This window comes from Malaclemys terrapin, chromosome 9 (assembly GCF_027887155.1).
Source record: "Malaclemys terrapin pileata isolate rMalTer1 chromosome 9, rMalTer1.hap1, whole genome shotgun sequence".
Lineage (NCBI taxonomy): Eukaryota > Metazoa > Chordata > Testudines > Emydidae > Malaclemys > Malaclemys terrapin.
The window spans coordinates 40,340,022-40,356,380 of record NC_071513.1 but is presented as its reverse complement, the minus strand read 5'-3'; the positions used below and the strand labels follow the sequence as shown (position 1 = coordinate 40,356,380).

The following is a 16,359-nucleotide window of genomic DNA, read 5'->3' as shown; positions in this document are numbered from 1 at the left end:
TCGCTCAGACAGCAGGGCTTAATATTTTTGATTACAGTTTTTTCTTCTGGCATAGCTCTCAGTCTATCTGTGCATTTACACTGCACCCAACACCGTGACATCTGCTGAACCCTTGTAGGGGATGTTGTTGTGATGGCTTCTGAGGTTGCTCATAATTGCCTCTCTTGGGGCTTGAACCTGTAATATGCTGAGCGTTCCGGCTCCGATCCAGCAAAACACTTTAGCCCGTGCTGAATTTTAAGCATGCGAGTAGCCCAGTCGAAAGCAGTGGCACTGCCCCTGTGCTTGAAGCTAAGCATGTGCTTACGTGATTTGCCAGATCAGAGACTGAGTGTTCTGCACCTTGCAGGGTGCAGTGCTTACTGCTTCTAGGCTCCCCCATCAGCTCCCCATGCTGAGTGCTTTCCTGCTGCAGTATGGGGCAGAGATCAGACTGAGGGGGTTGGGAAGACAGGGGGAGCTGGGAGGAAGAGGAGACAACCACCATCACACCAGCCACCTCATTGTCCCTCATCCCCCACCACTCCTCACCATCATCAATAGTGGCAGCTTTCCCCAGAAGTGGTGTTTGCGGGGGGGAGGGGGGTAGAAAGAGAGAGAGAGAGAGAGAGAGAGAGAGTATAAGGAGGCACCTAGGGAAATGTGGGAAAGGGAAGGGAAGGAAGGCGAAACGCCACACAGTGGGGGTAGCATTGGGAGGATCCTGTGGGGCAGAAGAAGCAGAGATACCCCAGGGGTCGGGGAAGGAGAAGGTGTGGTGAAAGATGGTGGGGAGTGTGGAAGGAAGATCTCAGTGACTGAGGGGAGGAAGGGGGAAGAGGGAGAAGAAGTGACTCATGGAGTTATTGGGGTAGGGTCTAAGCCTGCGATCTGCCCCGTGAGAATACCAGCAGGAGAAAGCAGACATTCCCCAACACATCCAACAGGGCTGGTGTGCAATTAGGGCTTGCCCCAGTACAACAGGGACAGGCAGGGAGAAGCCAGGCTAGCTTAGGCAAGAGCTGACTGTGCTGGAGAAGGTCCCAGGACCTGCTGTGAGACTCTCGGTTCAGAGAAGCACACAGGATGAAATCCCAACCCCATTGAAGTCAATGTCAAAACTGGGTTTCACCCTTAGAGTCATCCAAAATCTGAAGCCCAGGGCCTCTCCCTCTGCTGGTTTTCCACCTACTCTTGCTACGTTGGCAGTGGCGCTGCCTGTGGCTTGGTAGCATCGTGCTGTGGTGATGATATATCAGTATGTGCTGATGCAATGTTGTTAGATGTAACAGCCGGCAGGGGTTGAAGTAGGTTGAAAGAGAAAAGGGGAGAGATCCCTCCTCTTCTGGCAGAAGAGGGGCAGCTAGAGTGCCCCCCCCACCTCTTACTTCAACCCCTGTATTAAGGGCATCCCTGGCCATGGGGATCCTTGCTGGCTGTCTATTTTCAGGCCCTGATGAGGAAGATATTCCTGTAAAAAATAACTAGGATCCATACAAGTGTCCCGTGGCGGGTGACCCAAGGCTCTCCAGAGCTCCAGGTCTTCCAGACTGTTGTCCCAGGAAAAATTCTCTAAATGTTGGCAACTATGTCAGAGCCTCAGCTCTTGACCAGGTGTATCTCATTACGACAGCCACGCAGCTCCTGCGTGACATGTCATGATATGGCGTGAGGCTCTCTATGAGGCAGTCAGAAGTTAACATGTCACTAGGGCTGGTCATTGTTACAGCAAGGGGCTTTCCATTTGCACCCCACCCTCAGCGTGCTAACACTAGAGATTACCCTCCTTAGGAACAGCCATTCTCTCAGCAACACTCAGCTCTGCACATGCAAGACTTCACAGCTCTGCTGACAGCAAGAGGAGGACAAGGATGGCAAATAGACAATTGACAAAATCCACAGCACTCCAACGGGCCATTGACTCCTAGGGCATTGCAACATGGGGCATGCTGGCAGGGCCTTGCAAGGTGGGCACAGATTGTGGCAGCAGTGAAATAAAGAGGACCATATCTGGATGTGAGAAGGACAGAGCCATCCCTTCCCTGTGTGGGACAGAGAAGACCCTAGAGAGCAAAGAGAGGAACATCTCTTCTAATGGAAGGAGGAGTTAGTGAATTCCTCTAGCAAACCCCTGAGAATGGGTGAATCCCTCTCTCAAATGCCCAGGCAATATCTGCACGTTAGCAAGTGAAGCCATGTTTTCTTTTCTCCTTTATTAATAGCTCCCCAAGCTCCAGTGCCAAGCACAAGCTGTTTACTCTGCTTCTCACACCCTTTCAGTCTCCTAAGAGCCCAGAATGAAAGCCAACCCTTGGGTCGCTCTCTGCCTAACCACAGCCAATGCTAGCAAAATGCATCTGAGCGCAACAACCAATCTGATGGAGCAGTCAGCAGACCTGGTGCAGCTAACGATGGATCTTGCCAGGACACTTGGGATAGGGAAGCCATCACCAGTCCTACCACTTGAGCAGGACTGTCCCCTGGACAGGACCACCAAATAGAGCCTGGAAAGAGAATGTGACCAAGTATAGTATTTAACCCTTGGGCTGCCACACATCATCCAGCTGGCTGGCTGGAATGGCATAGCTAAGAGAGAGGAGCCCTAGAGAGGGTAACTGCTGAAGCTGCAGCAAAATGAGGGCAATAAGGGTATTGTGAAGAGAACATCCATAACATACATCAATATTGGGGGGGCAGAAACAATTGCCCTCCTGGTTGCACAGTGATATTCAGAAGGCAACATCACACTGTCAGGAACTTTTTCAATAACACTTTCCAGGACTGTGGCTTGCCCCATATAAACTCCATCTCCTCCCCATGCAGGCTTTGAAATATCAATATCACTCGAGAAACACCTTCTACACAAGGTATATGCAACCAGCTTGCCCATATCTTCCAAAGGGCAGGCAGCCAATTACTCTCCTGCTACAAAAGTGGGAGGGGGAAGTATGCAAATTTGGCACACTTGTATTGGGGCTTTCAGAAGTACCTAGCTGGTTTAGACTGTAATACCTTTGGGGGCACAGCCTGTCTTTTTGGTCTGGGATGGTTACAGCACCTAGCACAATGAAGCCCTAGTCCAGGACTGGGGCGTGTAGGTTCTATCACAATACAAATTGTTAATACTAACCACAAGGGGGGAGGGATAGCTCAGTGGTTTGAGCATTGGCCTGCTAAACCCAAGGTTGTGAGTTCAATCCTTGAGGGGGCCATTTAGGGATCAGAGCTAAAAATTCGGGATTGGTCCTGCTTTGAGCAGGGGATTGGACTAGATGACCTCCTGAGGTCCCTTCCAAGCCTGATATTCTATGAAATGGCGCTTATGAAGCCCATGGAAAGGCCTAGAGAATGATGACAACAATGCAGGTGCAAAGCTCTTGTTGACTTTCAATAGAATGTGTGCTCCTAAATCACCTAGGTGCTTTTGAAAATGCTACCAGCAGATTCTGATGTGGGACAGGCAGCAAATTCTGCAGATAAGTGGATGTGAACTTCTCTTAAGCCTCCCTGCTAGTCAGAACAACTCCTCCTAGTTCAGTTTTGCAAATGATCTGTAACAGACCATCCTTTCCTCCCTGCTATTTAATTTTGGGCTTCTCATGAGTAGAGTCCGACACCGGTTCCATATAGTTTGAGGGTTGTGTGACATGGGCAAATATGGGTACACCCTAGGCTGAGTAGATGCCATTGTCACTGCAGTGGAGAGAGATTTTGCTGTTTAAGAATGACCATTCCTAAGAGTCTAGGATCAAAATCCCACCCCCCTTGCAAATTTTTCATGCACACATAATACAGCATCTATTGGCCAGCTGTTGAGCCCACCTTTCCACAGGTTCTCTGTCAGTTCGACTGCCCACTACTAACCCAAAGCAATTTAAAGATGAGATAGACAAGCAATGTCTTAGCAATGCCAGGACTTTGTAGTTTTCACCCACCAAATCTCCCCCACACAAAGAAAGATGTGACTGTCACTTGATGGGTGGTCGCATTTATCCCTGCATTGGTCATTCTTCTCCCACTTGATGCAGAAGAATACCAAGGTTCTTATGCCCTCTTTCACCACCCTAGTCCACGACCCATCATCTCTGCTCCAACAGCGCTGAGCCAGGATAGAAGCCAGCATAGAAAGTAGGTCCCCATCAGTCTGAATGCTGACAATTCCCTGCACTTGAACCCATTTGCCCACACTACTGACCTAGACAGCCCCCCAAAACCAAGGATGCAGCTTTGCATGAGGTTTTACGAGCAGTTCAACAATGCCAACAGCCACTAAAAGAGGCAACCAACTCTCATGTTAGGTACCTGCTCTTTCCCCCATCCCCATCTCCACAAGAAACCAACCTACAGGTGAAGGTGAATTAAATTAGAGAGGGTCTTAAAATGTCTTTTCAACTGGAAGGTTTTCTCAATACTTCTGCTGAGTGCCTGGGCATCTCCTAGCCCTCATCACCTCCTGCATCCTCCAAACATTATGAGAAAGAGCTCAGCAGCAGCAGTAGCAGCTTCCCTTCAGAGAGGGCTCAGACTGACACTGCCTTCATATCATTTGAACCATTGTTCAAGGTTTTTGCAGGTGGCTTCTCCCTTATGATGCTCCTTGCCCCTCAACCCTACACCCTAAGATTTGGTAAGGCAGAGTTTCCGCCAGTGGAATCAATGATGGTGGAACCCTGCTTTGAAAAGCCACCCATGCACCATCATCTCACTTCTCTTCCTCCCACCTCTAATTTACTCTGGCTCAGAGGAATCAGCCAGTGCCAGCCACTCAGCTCATCACCACAGGCAGCTGTGTCACACCCAGCTCCCCCCCTTGGAAAGCTTTTGGGAAGGGGTGTCAGAAGGCTGAGCCATAGAACATTTATCACATTTGTCACCTTTCAGCTGTTTCACTTCTCTTCTGAATGCATGGAACCACTTTTATTTGGTTTACAACAAGACATTATAAATCAAACAATTTTTTTTTAAAAAACCCACTATGTACAACCCTTTCTCCCCACCCATCCCCACCCACATGGTATCTGCAATAGGACCTGTTTTCAACGCATCTGCTGGAATTCTCTCCCTCCGCCCACACCCCATCTTTCCAGACTCCTAAATGCTCCCACTCCTTGGTAGCCCCCACACTCATCTTCACAGAAGCATTTGGCAACTCATGTGGTTGGCTTTGACATTTGGAACTAGGGTTGAGTTCAGCCTTTGATCTTGGTTTTGGGTGACCTCCCCTCCAGTTACTTATCCAAACCCAGCTCCTGCAAATTGTCAGGATGCAAATGATTGTCCCAGTCTAAAGGAACTGAGCTAGCACAGGGGCCAGATCACTTCTGAGGCTCTGTCTACATTTGAGCTGGGAAGCGTGATTCCCATTTCACACAGACATATACATGTTAGCACTGCTCCAGCTAACATGCTAAAAGTAGCCATGTGGCTGGGGTAGCAGGGGCAGCGGCTCAGGATAGCTGCCTGAATCCTCCCCCAGGGGATCTGGATGGGTATGCACTCAGGCAGCTAGCCCAAGCTGACATCCATGCCACCCTGGCTACCCAGCTAGTGTGCATATGTCTACGTGAGCTGAGAATCACACCTCTCAGCTCTAATGTAGAGATAGCCTTAGTCCATTCCCTCTCCTGTCTCCTGACCCCACTGTCTTCCAAAGACTGTAGTCTCTGCAGGTTAGGGTTAAGAGTCACAAGGCCAGGTTCATTTATGGCTGCCTGCAGCTGTACCCAGTCTGTTTGGATCAACAGAGGTCTTCAGTGTCCAGTGCCCCCAACCCCTTTAAACCCATTGGAATTGCACATCTTCCTCATGCCATAACCATCTCCAGCTCACCACTAACTTTTCAGCAGCCGCCTTCCCTCTGACCAGTGACCCTTGGCCTGCAGCTCCAGAGGTTTCTACTGTTTTGCCTGATAATTACTATAAGAGGCAAAATCTCTCTTCTCCTTACCCCCCAACCCCAAGGTCTCTGGAGGAAACCTAGTCAAATAGACCAGCTTGATCAGTGACACAGATGGTTCTGTTTCTGGGAAGTGTATGGTGCTGTCCCTTGGTAGAGGACATGCCAAGCTTTGGCAGGTTCCCCACTTATTTGCAAGACATAAGCTGCTGGTGCAGTGTCAAATGTGCATGCGTTAGCAAGAAAGCTGGATGCCACTACAATCCTGTTTGTTTCATGCACTGTGAACTTATCCTATATACACTATGGGCAGGGTTATGGTTGAAAACATGAATACAAAGGCATATATTTTCTTGTTCTCTTAGTAACCAAGGCTTCAGTCTCCCATGGAATAGCAGGGGCTTGCTACATGGACTCTTATTTTTCCTCTCTGTCTCCCAACCCCCAATTCTTATGTCTCTAGCTTGAAGGAAAGGTAGGATATAGTCCTAAGGTCCCAGTTCCTAAAGGTCCCTGAGTGATAGCTCTACACCAGTGTCAGAAAATGAAACAATTGGGGTAAATTGGCCATGTTTATCCTAAGAGAATTTCCAATTCTATTTCTCTTCCTTTTCCTCCTCCTCTTCTCCCTTCTTGAACTTTCTGGGAAAGAACAAGCACTTGTCTCCTCCCGTCCCCCCTTTTTGATGACTACATGCAACATGGGGCTTCTTTCTTGGATGTGAAGGAAATCACTACCAGGTAATTAATGCAACGGACAGTAATCCTGTCCCAATCTGAGATTAAACCCCCCATACAGGGGCCTGGATCGCCTTCACCACTGAAGCAAAGAGGCAACATCGGAGATAAAACCAGAAGCTTTGATAAAGAGGAGTAAGGTCCATTCCTTTCTTTCTCACTGCCCTAGCTTCACAAAAACTAAATGGATGGTTGTAGCTGTGACCAATATTTCTAACCCAAGCAGTACCTTTGGGTTCCACTGTTTAAATGAAATGTTTATGTATGGTTGTGTTCTACTCAATGGGGGAGGGCTACCACAGCTCCTCCAGGAACTAAAGAGTGTGGGTGGTGATATTAAGGCAAATCAGCCAGGCTGAACCCCTGACCCAGAGAGGTACCACTTATGGGGGAGGCTCACATCTACTAGTTCAGACTGGACTCTCCAGAGGCAACAGACAAAGAAAGGACTTTTGGATAAATAGCCTGTGTTTAAACTGACTCAGGGCTTTTGTTGTGGATCTAAAACAGATTAACTTGTAACCACGCAGAAAACCCAGTTGTGGGTTCTGAAAGACGAAGATCCACCAGAGCCCTAGGTCAGAGTTTGGGTGACCTCTGGGAAGATTTTTAGCATGTGTGCAGGTTCTTTTATTGTTTCTAATGTGTTTTCTCTGTAATGCTTTCACCATAAGAATAAATGTGCTTGCTTAAAAGGAGCGGGGTGGTAACTCGTGCCTGTGAGCCATGTCCTGCACATAGCCCTCAGAGAGAAGGCAAAATGCAGTTGCTGGCAGATAGTCTGGTTTACCGGGAATATCACTGTGTAAATTAAGGAGCTGTGCAGCCTTAAACCCCCCAGTCAGAAGGGAGTGAGACTCTGCCCAGAAGAGATGAGGACTGGGAGCCTGAAGCTAAAGTGGGTGTCCTTAGTGCACCAAGGAGGGGACTACAGATGCAGTCACCCTGAAACTGTGATATGGGTGGGGGCAGCGTGTATGGGAGTGTGAATTGCCATAAGAGCCAACAGTACTGGAAGCAAGCACTAGAGAGGGGAAATGCTTGCTGTTTTTTTGGGAAAAGTATAGCAAAAAGAGAGATGAGGGAAATGAGTTATGAGCCGCTGAAGAAACAGCAGCTGTTGAAACTTGTATGAGCAGCAAGATTTGTCTGCTGATCTGAAGACAGCGGAGGCAGGATTGGGACAGCAGCTATGAAAAGTGAGTGTTGTTTTCCCCTCATACCTCCAGTGGAACTTGCCTTGCATTGACTTTTCTATAGGCACGTCACCCTTTTCTGCACTCTTATGGGAGCGTCAAACCTGTGCATCGTAAGAGCACTGTTAGCAGATTTAAGATTATTTCCCCTATCTGCCGCCTCCTTCAAAAGATCTTTCTGGAACCACTGGTCCCCCATAATAACACTGTGATTCATCTCCTTTGCTAGACAGCTGTGGAGTGGAAAGAGTACAGCTTTTGCCTTGGAGGGAGGTGTTTTGAGCGTCCTCCTGCATTTATCCCCTCTCCCCCATACAATAAAACAAGAGAGAGCTCTATTAATCAGTTGATTTACAGGGCTCTTTTGTTCCCTAGCAGTCTATCTTGTCACCAGAAATTAAGAGGCTGTCCCTGGATGGTGTGAAAAGTCCTGACCGCATACACTTTGGCAAGATTATAGTGTAGAACCAAGGAATCAGGATGTCTGGAAATACTAAGACTGATTCTATCAAGCAAACCTGACCTAGTAATGACAGGTCAGAAACATTCAAAGAAAGAAAGTAGGGCAACTCCTGATAAGAAAGAGAACCCAGTTGACAGAGAACCCAGACAATAACAAAGGAGGCTGAATCAAACTCTCAGATGGCTGCATCACCAGTGGACCATGGCTTAATCCCTGACTGCTGGAGCCTCTAAATGGAACGAAGGCACTCTGGGCTCAATCCCTGATTGAAGCCTTAAATAGAAAGTACAGGACTTTGTGTTCACTCTCCAGCTGCAAAAGGCCCTGGAGAGTAATTATGGGGCTCAGATTCAGTCAGTGGCTGGTAGAGGCCCCAGTGCTCAGATGGCAAATAACCTTGATGATAGTTCCATCCTCCACGTGTAGCCAAGTGTCTCTATCACTGCCGGGCATCAGTATTGGCTGAAACTCAAAACATTTAGCCCTGAGGTCCGGGCTCTCCCAGCCAATAAGGATTAGCCAGGCTTTTCCCATCCCTGCAGAGCTAATAACTGTAGCTCCTGAACAATATTCCACAGCATCATCTCCTCTATAACTTGGCTCTTTGCCTTTGTTCCTTATCTACTATTTGAAAGCATCCTGTGCTGTAGCTTTTATTTATTTTGGCCACACTTCATAGTAAGGATCCATTTACATGGAATTAATAAACAGTAATTGGCTGTTTTAATAAATGGCCAATTAATTGTTATCGACACTTATGAAAATCCAGCATGTCAATAGGTAGAATATAACCATGGCTTATAACCACCAATAACATCTTCTTATGTGCTTATAACTTTCTATAACACATGACACTCGTGTCTGGAACATGCTATGCTTCTACTAAATGTTTGTAACCTTTTTTAAACCATTGATAAATGGAAACTTAGTATAAAGTGCAATTTACTTTCTTGCCTGCCACATTAGTGTGACCCCGCTCTGTACCATATGGACATGGTTCACCAGTGCAGTTCTAATGCTATGCTCATACTGCACTCAAACCCCAGGCCCTTCTCTCATGCCCTGCCATATGGGAAAGTGGTTACACTAAAATCCCATCTGCACCACAAGTGCAACAACATTGGGGAAACCCGCTTACTACAGCATTGTCCTCTGATATGAATAAAACATGAATCTTGTTTTGCAGCGTAGTCAGAAACATGAGCACGATTTAAGAATTGCGGAGGCAGGGTATGTGTGCATGTGCAAGTGTATTAGTGCAAGAGAGATACACAGGTGACGGCTGAGAGGGTGTATCTAGGATCCTATTAGTAGAAAATGTATAAGACACATTGCTCATATGAATATAACAATACTTATTACTGATATAGGACCAGATCCTGCACCCACCCATGTCTCCTTGCCTTCAGCGGTGCAAGATCAAGTCTATCGTGCTTTACATTTTCAAAGCACTGTACAGACACAAATTAGTGAATAAATCAATATACAATAAGTGCACGTGTCACTGGGGATATGGAGCATCCACTGGTGTCAGAAGCTCTGAGCTTTCTTAGCCAATGGGAATCAAGGATGGAGGGGGAGAAAGGAAGAGAATGCTAGAGAGCAATAAAAGGGACATTTGCACTAACAGCAACGTGTGCCTATTGCACGTATAACCTTGAATGTGTACAAGCAAAGTTCTCCATGACTGCGCCATGTATGGAAGGCATAATGGAGAACGATCCTAGGGTTAAAGTTTTGCACTTGTGAATTTATTTTTTTCATGGCTTTTATTGGCGTGCAATTGTACAGGAAATATTCTAGGCCAACTTTTTCCAAAATGGCCTGTGATTTTGGGGGCCAACAATGGAGGAACCTGAAATCACTGGCTGCTTTGGAGAATGTTGGCTCTAACGTCCCAGGACAAGTTACTTTTGTGTACCATTAACAAGTGCTAATGGTTGGAGGCCACCAAGAACTTAGGGCTTCCACAAGCACCAAAGGGATCAGTGTCTCCATTTCAACCTCCTGCCTACCCAGCCTTTGGAGACCATAGCCTTCCAGAATGATGTTTCCCTAGCTCAGTGGAACTCTGACATATAGTTAATACAGCTTCTGCAAGAGGTGAAGTGGTGTATTCCCTTCTACACTCTAGCTGCATTAATGGATCTGCAACAAGGCCTGGCTTAAGAAGTATGCGTCAGAGGGCCTCAGCCGGCCCCTTGCGTCTAATGCTTTTACGAAAGGGCCCAATTGCCACTCACAGGTTTCTCCACCCAGAAGTCTAGAAAGACAAAAACCACACTGGAGTGGTCTGAAGTCATCTAGTGGTTTGGAGTCCAGAAAGTTGTACACAGAGAGCCAGTGGAGGAGGAATAGGGTTTGGTTTTAGACTCCTATGACTGGTTCTCTCCCAAAACTCAGCATGCCAGGATGGAGGGTGGGAAATGTTAGAAACACTGATCTCTGTCCCTCTCATTACTGGGCTGACTCAAGCTTAGTCAACAAGAGATCAAATGCCAACTGCAGACAGTGGCACAAGTTTCCTGGCTAATCTTGGACTCCCTCTCCTTAATATTTGTATACCTCACTGTGTGACCATTCCAGGCTGGGATCCCAACATTTCCTGCAGTTGTAATATGCACACAAAACCCTGCTATTCCCCTGGAAACACCACCGGTTAAATGTGACCTGTGTCCTCCTTCTACAAAAAAAATTACAAACCCTCCCCTCCCCACCCCAGAAAACATGCACGCGCGCACACACGCACACACGCTTGCATGCTCACACTGGAAAAACAGCTTGCAAACTCCTGAAGGTGGAAAAAGGCAACTTGCAAATGTGCCTTTGTTTTTGATATGCACCCTCCCGCCCCACCCTGCCTCCCTCCATCTCCCCTCCCCAAGTAATTCCCAATGCCCTCCCGCAGCTGTTCCAAAATAAATATTCTTTTTGTTTGTTTAAAAGATTCTTTTACACCTGTAAGCAAGAGACAGAGAGAGAAAGAAAAGAAAGACCATGCGGTGTGAGAATGGAACTCCCCGATCTCAGTGACTCCAGGTGGGAATAAATGAGAAGGGGCTAAGAGTGAAAATGAGTGAAAGATTAAAAAATAATATCAAGAAGAACAAAGAGATGAGACTTCGGTGGTAAAATGGAGGTGTGGGCAGCGCATCAGTGAACACATTCAAAGATAGCTTATTCCTCCATCCCTGTTTTCGACTCCGTTTCATTAAAACTTTTCTTCTTCTTTTTTTAAAAACTTTTCTGTGTTTTTGATTTTGGAGTTGGTTTTTTTTACAATGGTGAAGTTCTTCGGCACAAAACCAAATCAAGACGAGGCCAACCCTCCCGAAACCTGAGACCCATCCCCGACCCCCCTGCCCCACCACCCCATGCTCCGTGTTTCTAATGTGCTGAAAAGAGAAAGTAAGCTTAGAATAAACCTACCAAACAAAGGAGGAAATGATAATAAGAGAAAAGAGTAAACCCAAACCCAAAAGACCACAGCGCTCCTGTGTTGTCATTGTCTGAGTGTCTGTGCCTATCGCTCCTGGAGGCCGCAGGCATCAATTTACATAGTACAACCAGTAAATGAGGTTGAAGAATCCAAAGGTGATTGGAAAAATGATCCGTGACCACTTGTCAATGGTGCTGACGTCTGCCAGGTCCGGGATTTTGAGCTTCAGCTTAGAGGACCGCCGGCGGAGGCGGCAGTTGGCACGGTTGCGGACAGCAGCATGGTGGGTCAGTGGGACATGGCGGTCTAAGGTGGGGTGGTGGCCAAAGCCATCCCGAGAGGCCAGCTGCTTGCGGAACTGGATTCCTGAGCCTTCGAAGGACAGGACAGAGTTTCGAGAGTCGCCGACGCTGCTCATCATGTCCGTGGCCAGCAGCTCGTTGTTCATCTCCAGGGTGCTGAGGAGGATGTTGCCATAAGGGTCAACCTGGAACAGGGAAGAGAGAGAAAGATGGCAGTGATAGTCTGAGCAGAGCACACTCGGGGCCAGATTTATCTCTTGCATCTTTCCACTGGCCTCAGGGATGGTTTTGGACTATTGTCTGGGTAACAACAATGCCCCGGGTTGGGTCATTTACAGAGACTGAGCATTGGCCTTCTGAGCTAAAAGCAAGGGGTGCTACTGCTGTAGCTGAAGAACATGCTCCATTATCTTAAAGACAGGGGCTGACTCTTATAGCGCTGTATGTGATTTCACCACAAAAGGGGGACAAAGTCCCACTCTGTTAGTGTTGAGTATACCTGTATCACATCCTCGTCTTCTCAGAAGAGGATGGATCTATGGGGCAGGGTGAAGAATGAGGACTGAATGAGCACTCTAACCTCAGGAGTGTTTGGTCCTCGTGGGCATCCGTTTGCGTAGGGTGTATGCTTTAACCTAGTGTATAGTGAACATGGGGACTGTCACAAAGGGGAGAACAGCCCCTCCAGGACGCTCCTGGACCGAACAAAGGTGAAGAATCTGAATTCTCCTGCTAGAAGGTAGGAAGGGGACAAACCTGCTCCCTCATCCTCTTCTCCTCATATCGTTGGCGCTCATTGTTTGCCTTGCTGAGCCGCTCACTCTGCTTCTTCTGCTGGCGAGGGCCTCGCCCAAAGAAAATGTAATTGACAAAGGCATATTCCAGGAGCGCCAGGAACACGAAGACGAAGCAGCCCATGAGATAGACGTCGATGGCCTTGACGTATGGGATCTTTGGGAGGGTCTCCCGCAAGTGGGTGTTGATGGTGGTCATCGTGAGCACCGTGGTGACCCCTGCAACGAGAGTATGCGTGCTCCATTACTGAGATGGGGTGGTGCCACAGCACAGCACTTGCTCACTCTCCCCTCCATCTGAGCAATGCAGGGAAGGGGATAGATCAGTGTAGGGAGTGAAAGGAGGCCAGAGCTCTCAGACACTCCCAACCCCATTCTCTCCCAGCAGGTGTGGCTGCAGAGAGGGATAAGCAGGATGGCTGAGAGATAGACTATAGCTGTTCTGATCCCCACCTCCCAACAGGAGTCACTGTAGGGAAGAGCCAGGAGGCGTAGCGAGAGAGGAGGGTATAAACTGTGCTTTAGCAAGAAGATCTGTATCAACCCCCTCTGGCTCTGCTCCACCTCTTTGTCCCCTTCCTCCTCCACTCAGGATGGCAGAGAACACCCAGCTCTGCTCTCTTCTCCTCCCCCTCCCTCTCTTCTCTGACTCCAAGGTCTCCCTTCTCATCTCTGTCCTTCTTCCACCTGACTCCATTCCTTCCTCTCTGCCTGACTTGCTAATTCCCTCACTTTCCTTTCCCACTCACTCTCTCCCCAGCTCATTTCCCTCTCTGTCCAGCCCACTCATGTTCTACCCATCTGGAAGTAAATGTCCCTCGGACCTTGTCTTCCTCACCCACTCTGTCCCCGGAATCCTGAAGTGTCTTGTTCATTCTCACGTCTTTGATTACCTCTCCTCCAGCTCCTTCCACCACCCCTGCCACTCTGTCTTCCCCACACTCCAGTCTCTCGGCACTGCCTTGCACAAGGTCGCTGACAGCCTTCTCACAGCTAAAAGGCTCTCCTTGACCACTCTGCTGCCTTTGGGGCAGGGAAGCAGTATGGCCCCCTTAGCTTTCACAGCTCAGCTCTCCATGTACCTTGTTGATCACCCTGTCAGTGTCTCTTCTAATGATCCTCAACCTCCTCTCCTGGCTGTTGGCAATCCCCACAATCCCGTCCTTTGCTCTCTCATTCTCCTTTTCTCTGTGACCTTAACTGTGCCTGTGGTTTCAACTACAATCTCTACCAGAGTGGCTCTCAGTCCCAAGCCCCTCTATCTATCTGTGATGCTCTGTATCTCGAGAGAACACCCTATACCCCCATGTTCATCTTTATAAATGATTGTGTGGTATCCAATGCAAAGTTTATCATGTTGGGTGTCTTCGGAGGGCTCATAATGCACTGAGCATGGTTGTTATAGTGATGCTATAGTAATTGTTACAGTAATGTTATAGGTTATAATTTCATGTATATAGTTATGAGGCTGAAAATGTATCCTTATGGCTTAAAGCAAGCCCAGGCAAAAACTCTCCAGGAATAGAGGGGCAGTTCACACCTCATCAGGGCAGGTATGGGACAAACCCAGCCCAGCCTAACAGGAACAAAGGACACTGGCCTAGGCAGCAACAAAAGAATTTGTTAGACTCTCCAGAGTCTGGTCAGTTTGGAACTGTGATGAGGTAATGCTCACCTGACTCTGAAAGTGGGGGGGATAAAGCCAAGAGGGAAGAAAGGACATGGTAAAAGTGAGAGATGTTTTGCCATGCCCTTTCTCTCTCTTCCACCTCCATCTACAGACACCACACCAAACGACTGAAGCACTCATCAAAGAGGAGAGCTTGGCTGAAGGGCAACCAGCCAGCCTGTGGTGGGAAGCATCTAAGTTTGTAAGAAGAAGAACAGGAGTACTTGTGGCACCTTAGAGACTAACAAATTTATTAGAGCATAAGCTTTCGTGGACTACAGCCCACTTCTTCGGATGCATATAGCTTTTGTTTGTAAGGGCATTGAAAGTGTTAAGATCAGCTTAGAATGTATTTTGCTTTTATTTCATTTGACCAAATCTGACTTGTTATGCTTTGACTTACAATCACTTAAAATCTATCTTTATAGTTAATAAATCTGTTTGTTTATTCTACCTGAAGCAGTGCGTTTGGTTTGAAGTGTGTCAGAGTCTCCCCTTGGGATAACAAGCCTGGTGCATATCAATTTCTTTGTTAAAATGACGAACTCATATAAGCTTGCAGCGTCCAGTGGGTATAACTAGACACTGCAAGATGGAGGTTACTAGGGTTGTGTCTGGGACCAGAGGTATTGGCTAGTGTCATTCGGTTGCACAATCCAAGGAGCAGCTTACATGCCAGAGGCTGTGCATGAACAGCCCAGGAGTGGGGGTTCTCACAGCAGAGCAGGGTAAGGCTGGCTCCCAGAGTCAAGGATTGGAGTGACTTAACAGATCACCGGTCCAGATAACACCAGAGGGGAATGTCACACTATCCCTGACCTCTTCCCCTCTCTCTAATCTCAGATCTTTACCCCCTCTCTGATGTTTCCTTCTGGGTGTTCAGCTGCCACCCCAACCTCAATATTTCTATAAGTGAATTCTTTCTCTAACGCCACTCCATTGTCCTTCCTCTCACCGACACGGTCACCCTGGACACTTTTCTCTCCTTCTCCTCCAATATCCAGTCTCTCACTTTACCCTGTATAATACCCACATCCACCCTTTCCTTGCTGCTAAAACTCCTGTCTGTGCACTGGTTACCTCTTGCCTTTATTACGGCAACCTTCTTCCTTCTGGCCTACCAACTCCACCTCCAAAGTCTGCCTGAAGTCATCTTCCTCTCCCATTGCTCTGTCTGCACCATCCCTCTTTTGAATCTCCCGATTGGCTCCCTATCTTCTACTGTAGCAAATTCAAGCACCTTATTCTTATCCAGCCTACATCTCAGTTCTGCTAAACCTCTAGCCCTCCTCTTACTCCCTACACTGATCTCAGTTCCTTCACCTTACTGTCCCTTCTCTATCCTTCCCTCCGTTGAATCTTCTATCAGGATGCACATGCCTGTTCTGGTGTTCCAATCACCCTCCCCTCCTTCAACTCTTTCTTCCAAACCCATCTCTTCAATCAACCCCACCTCCTGTCTTCTGATTAAGGTTCCTTCACCCAGGCTCTGATTCAGGAACACATCCCGATTCGGGACAGCCCTTCAGCCTGTCCTTAAGTGCTTTCCTAAACTGAGGCCCTAAATTTATTCTCCTGGATTTGTCTTGTATTTACTTAAGAGTATGAGCTCTTCAAGGCAGGAAACTTGTCTTTACTAGAGTTTGTAAAGTACCATGGAAATTTGTAACACTGCATACATTCCCCCTGTGCCCATAGTCATTCATTCATCATCTGTTTGTCCATCCATCCATCCATCCCCAGTGCCTATCTATCCACCTAACCTAACTGTTTTATCTGCCTCTCAGTCAGTCGTTAGACACACACACACACACACACCAGCACATGTGCGCGCACACACACACACACACACGCACACACACACACACAGTGAAAGGAATGCC

At 47.7% G+C, this 16,359-nt stretch overlaps 1 protein-coding gene across 1 annotated transcript in view; it reads right to left on the bottom strand.

The window, feature by feature from the left end:
• Positions 1-11,663: 11,663 nt before the first annotated feature.
• GABRQ (gamma-aminobutyric acid type A receptor subunit theta) overlaps positions 11,664-16,359 on the bottom strand; it is a 95,526-nt gene continuing 90,830 nt past the window's right edge. Inside the window, exons 8-9 of the mRNA XM_054040737.1 lie at positions 12,770-13,026; positions 11,664-12,198 (exon numbers count right to left, since the gene is read on the bottom strand). Coding sequence (XP_053896712.1) covers positions 11,821-12,198; positions 12,770-13,026 — 635 coding nt within the window. The 3' untranslated portion in view covers positions 11,664-11,820. The remainder of the gene's footprint in view (positions 12,199-12,769; positions 13,027-16,359) is intronic.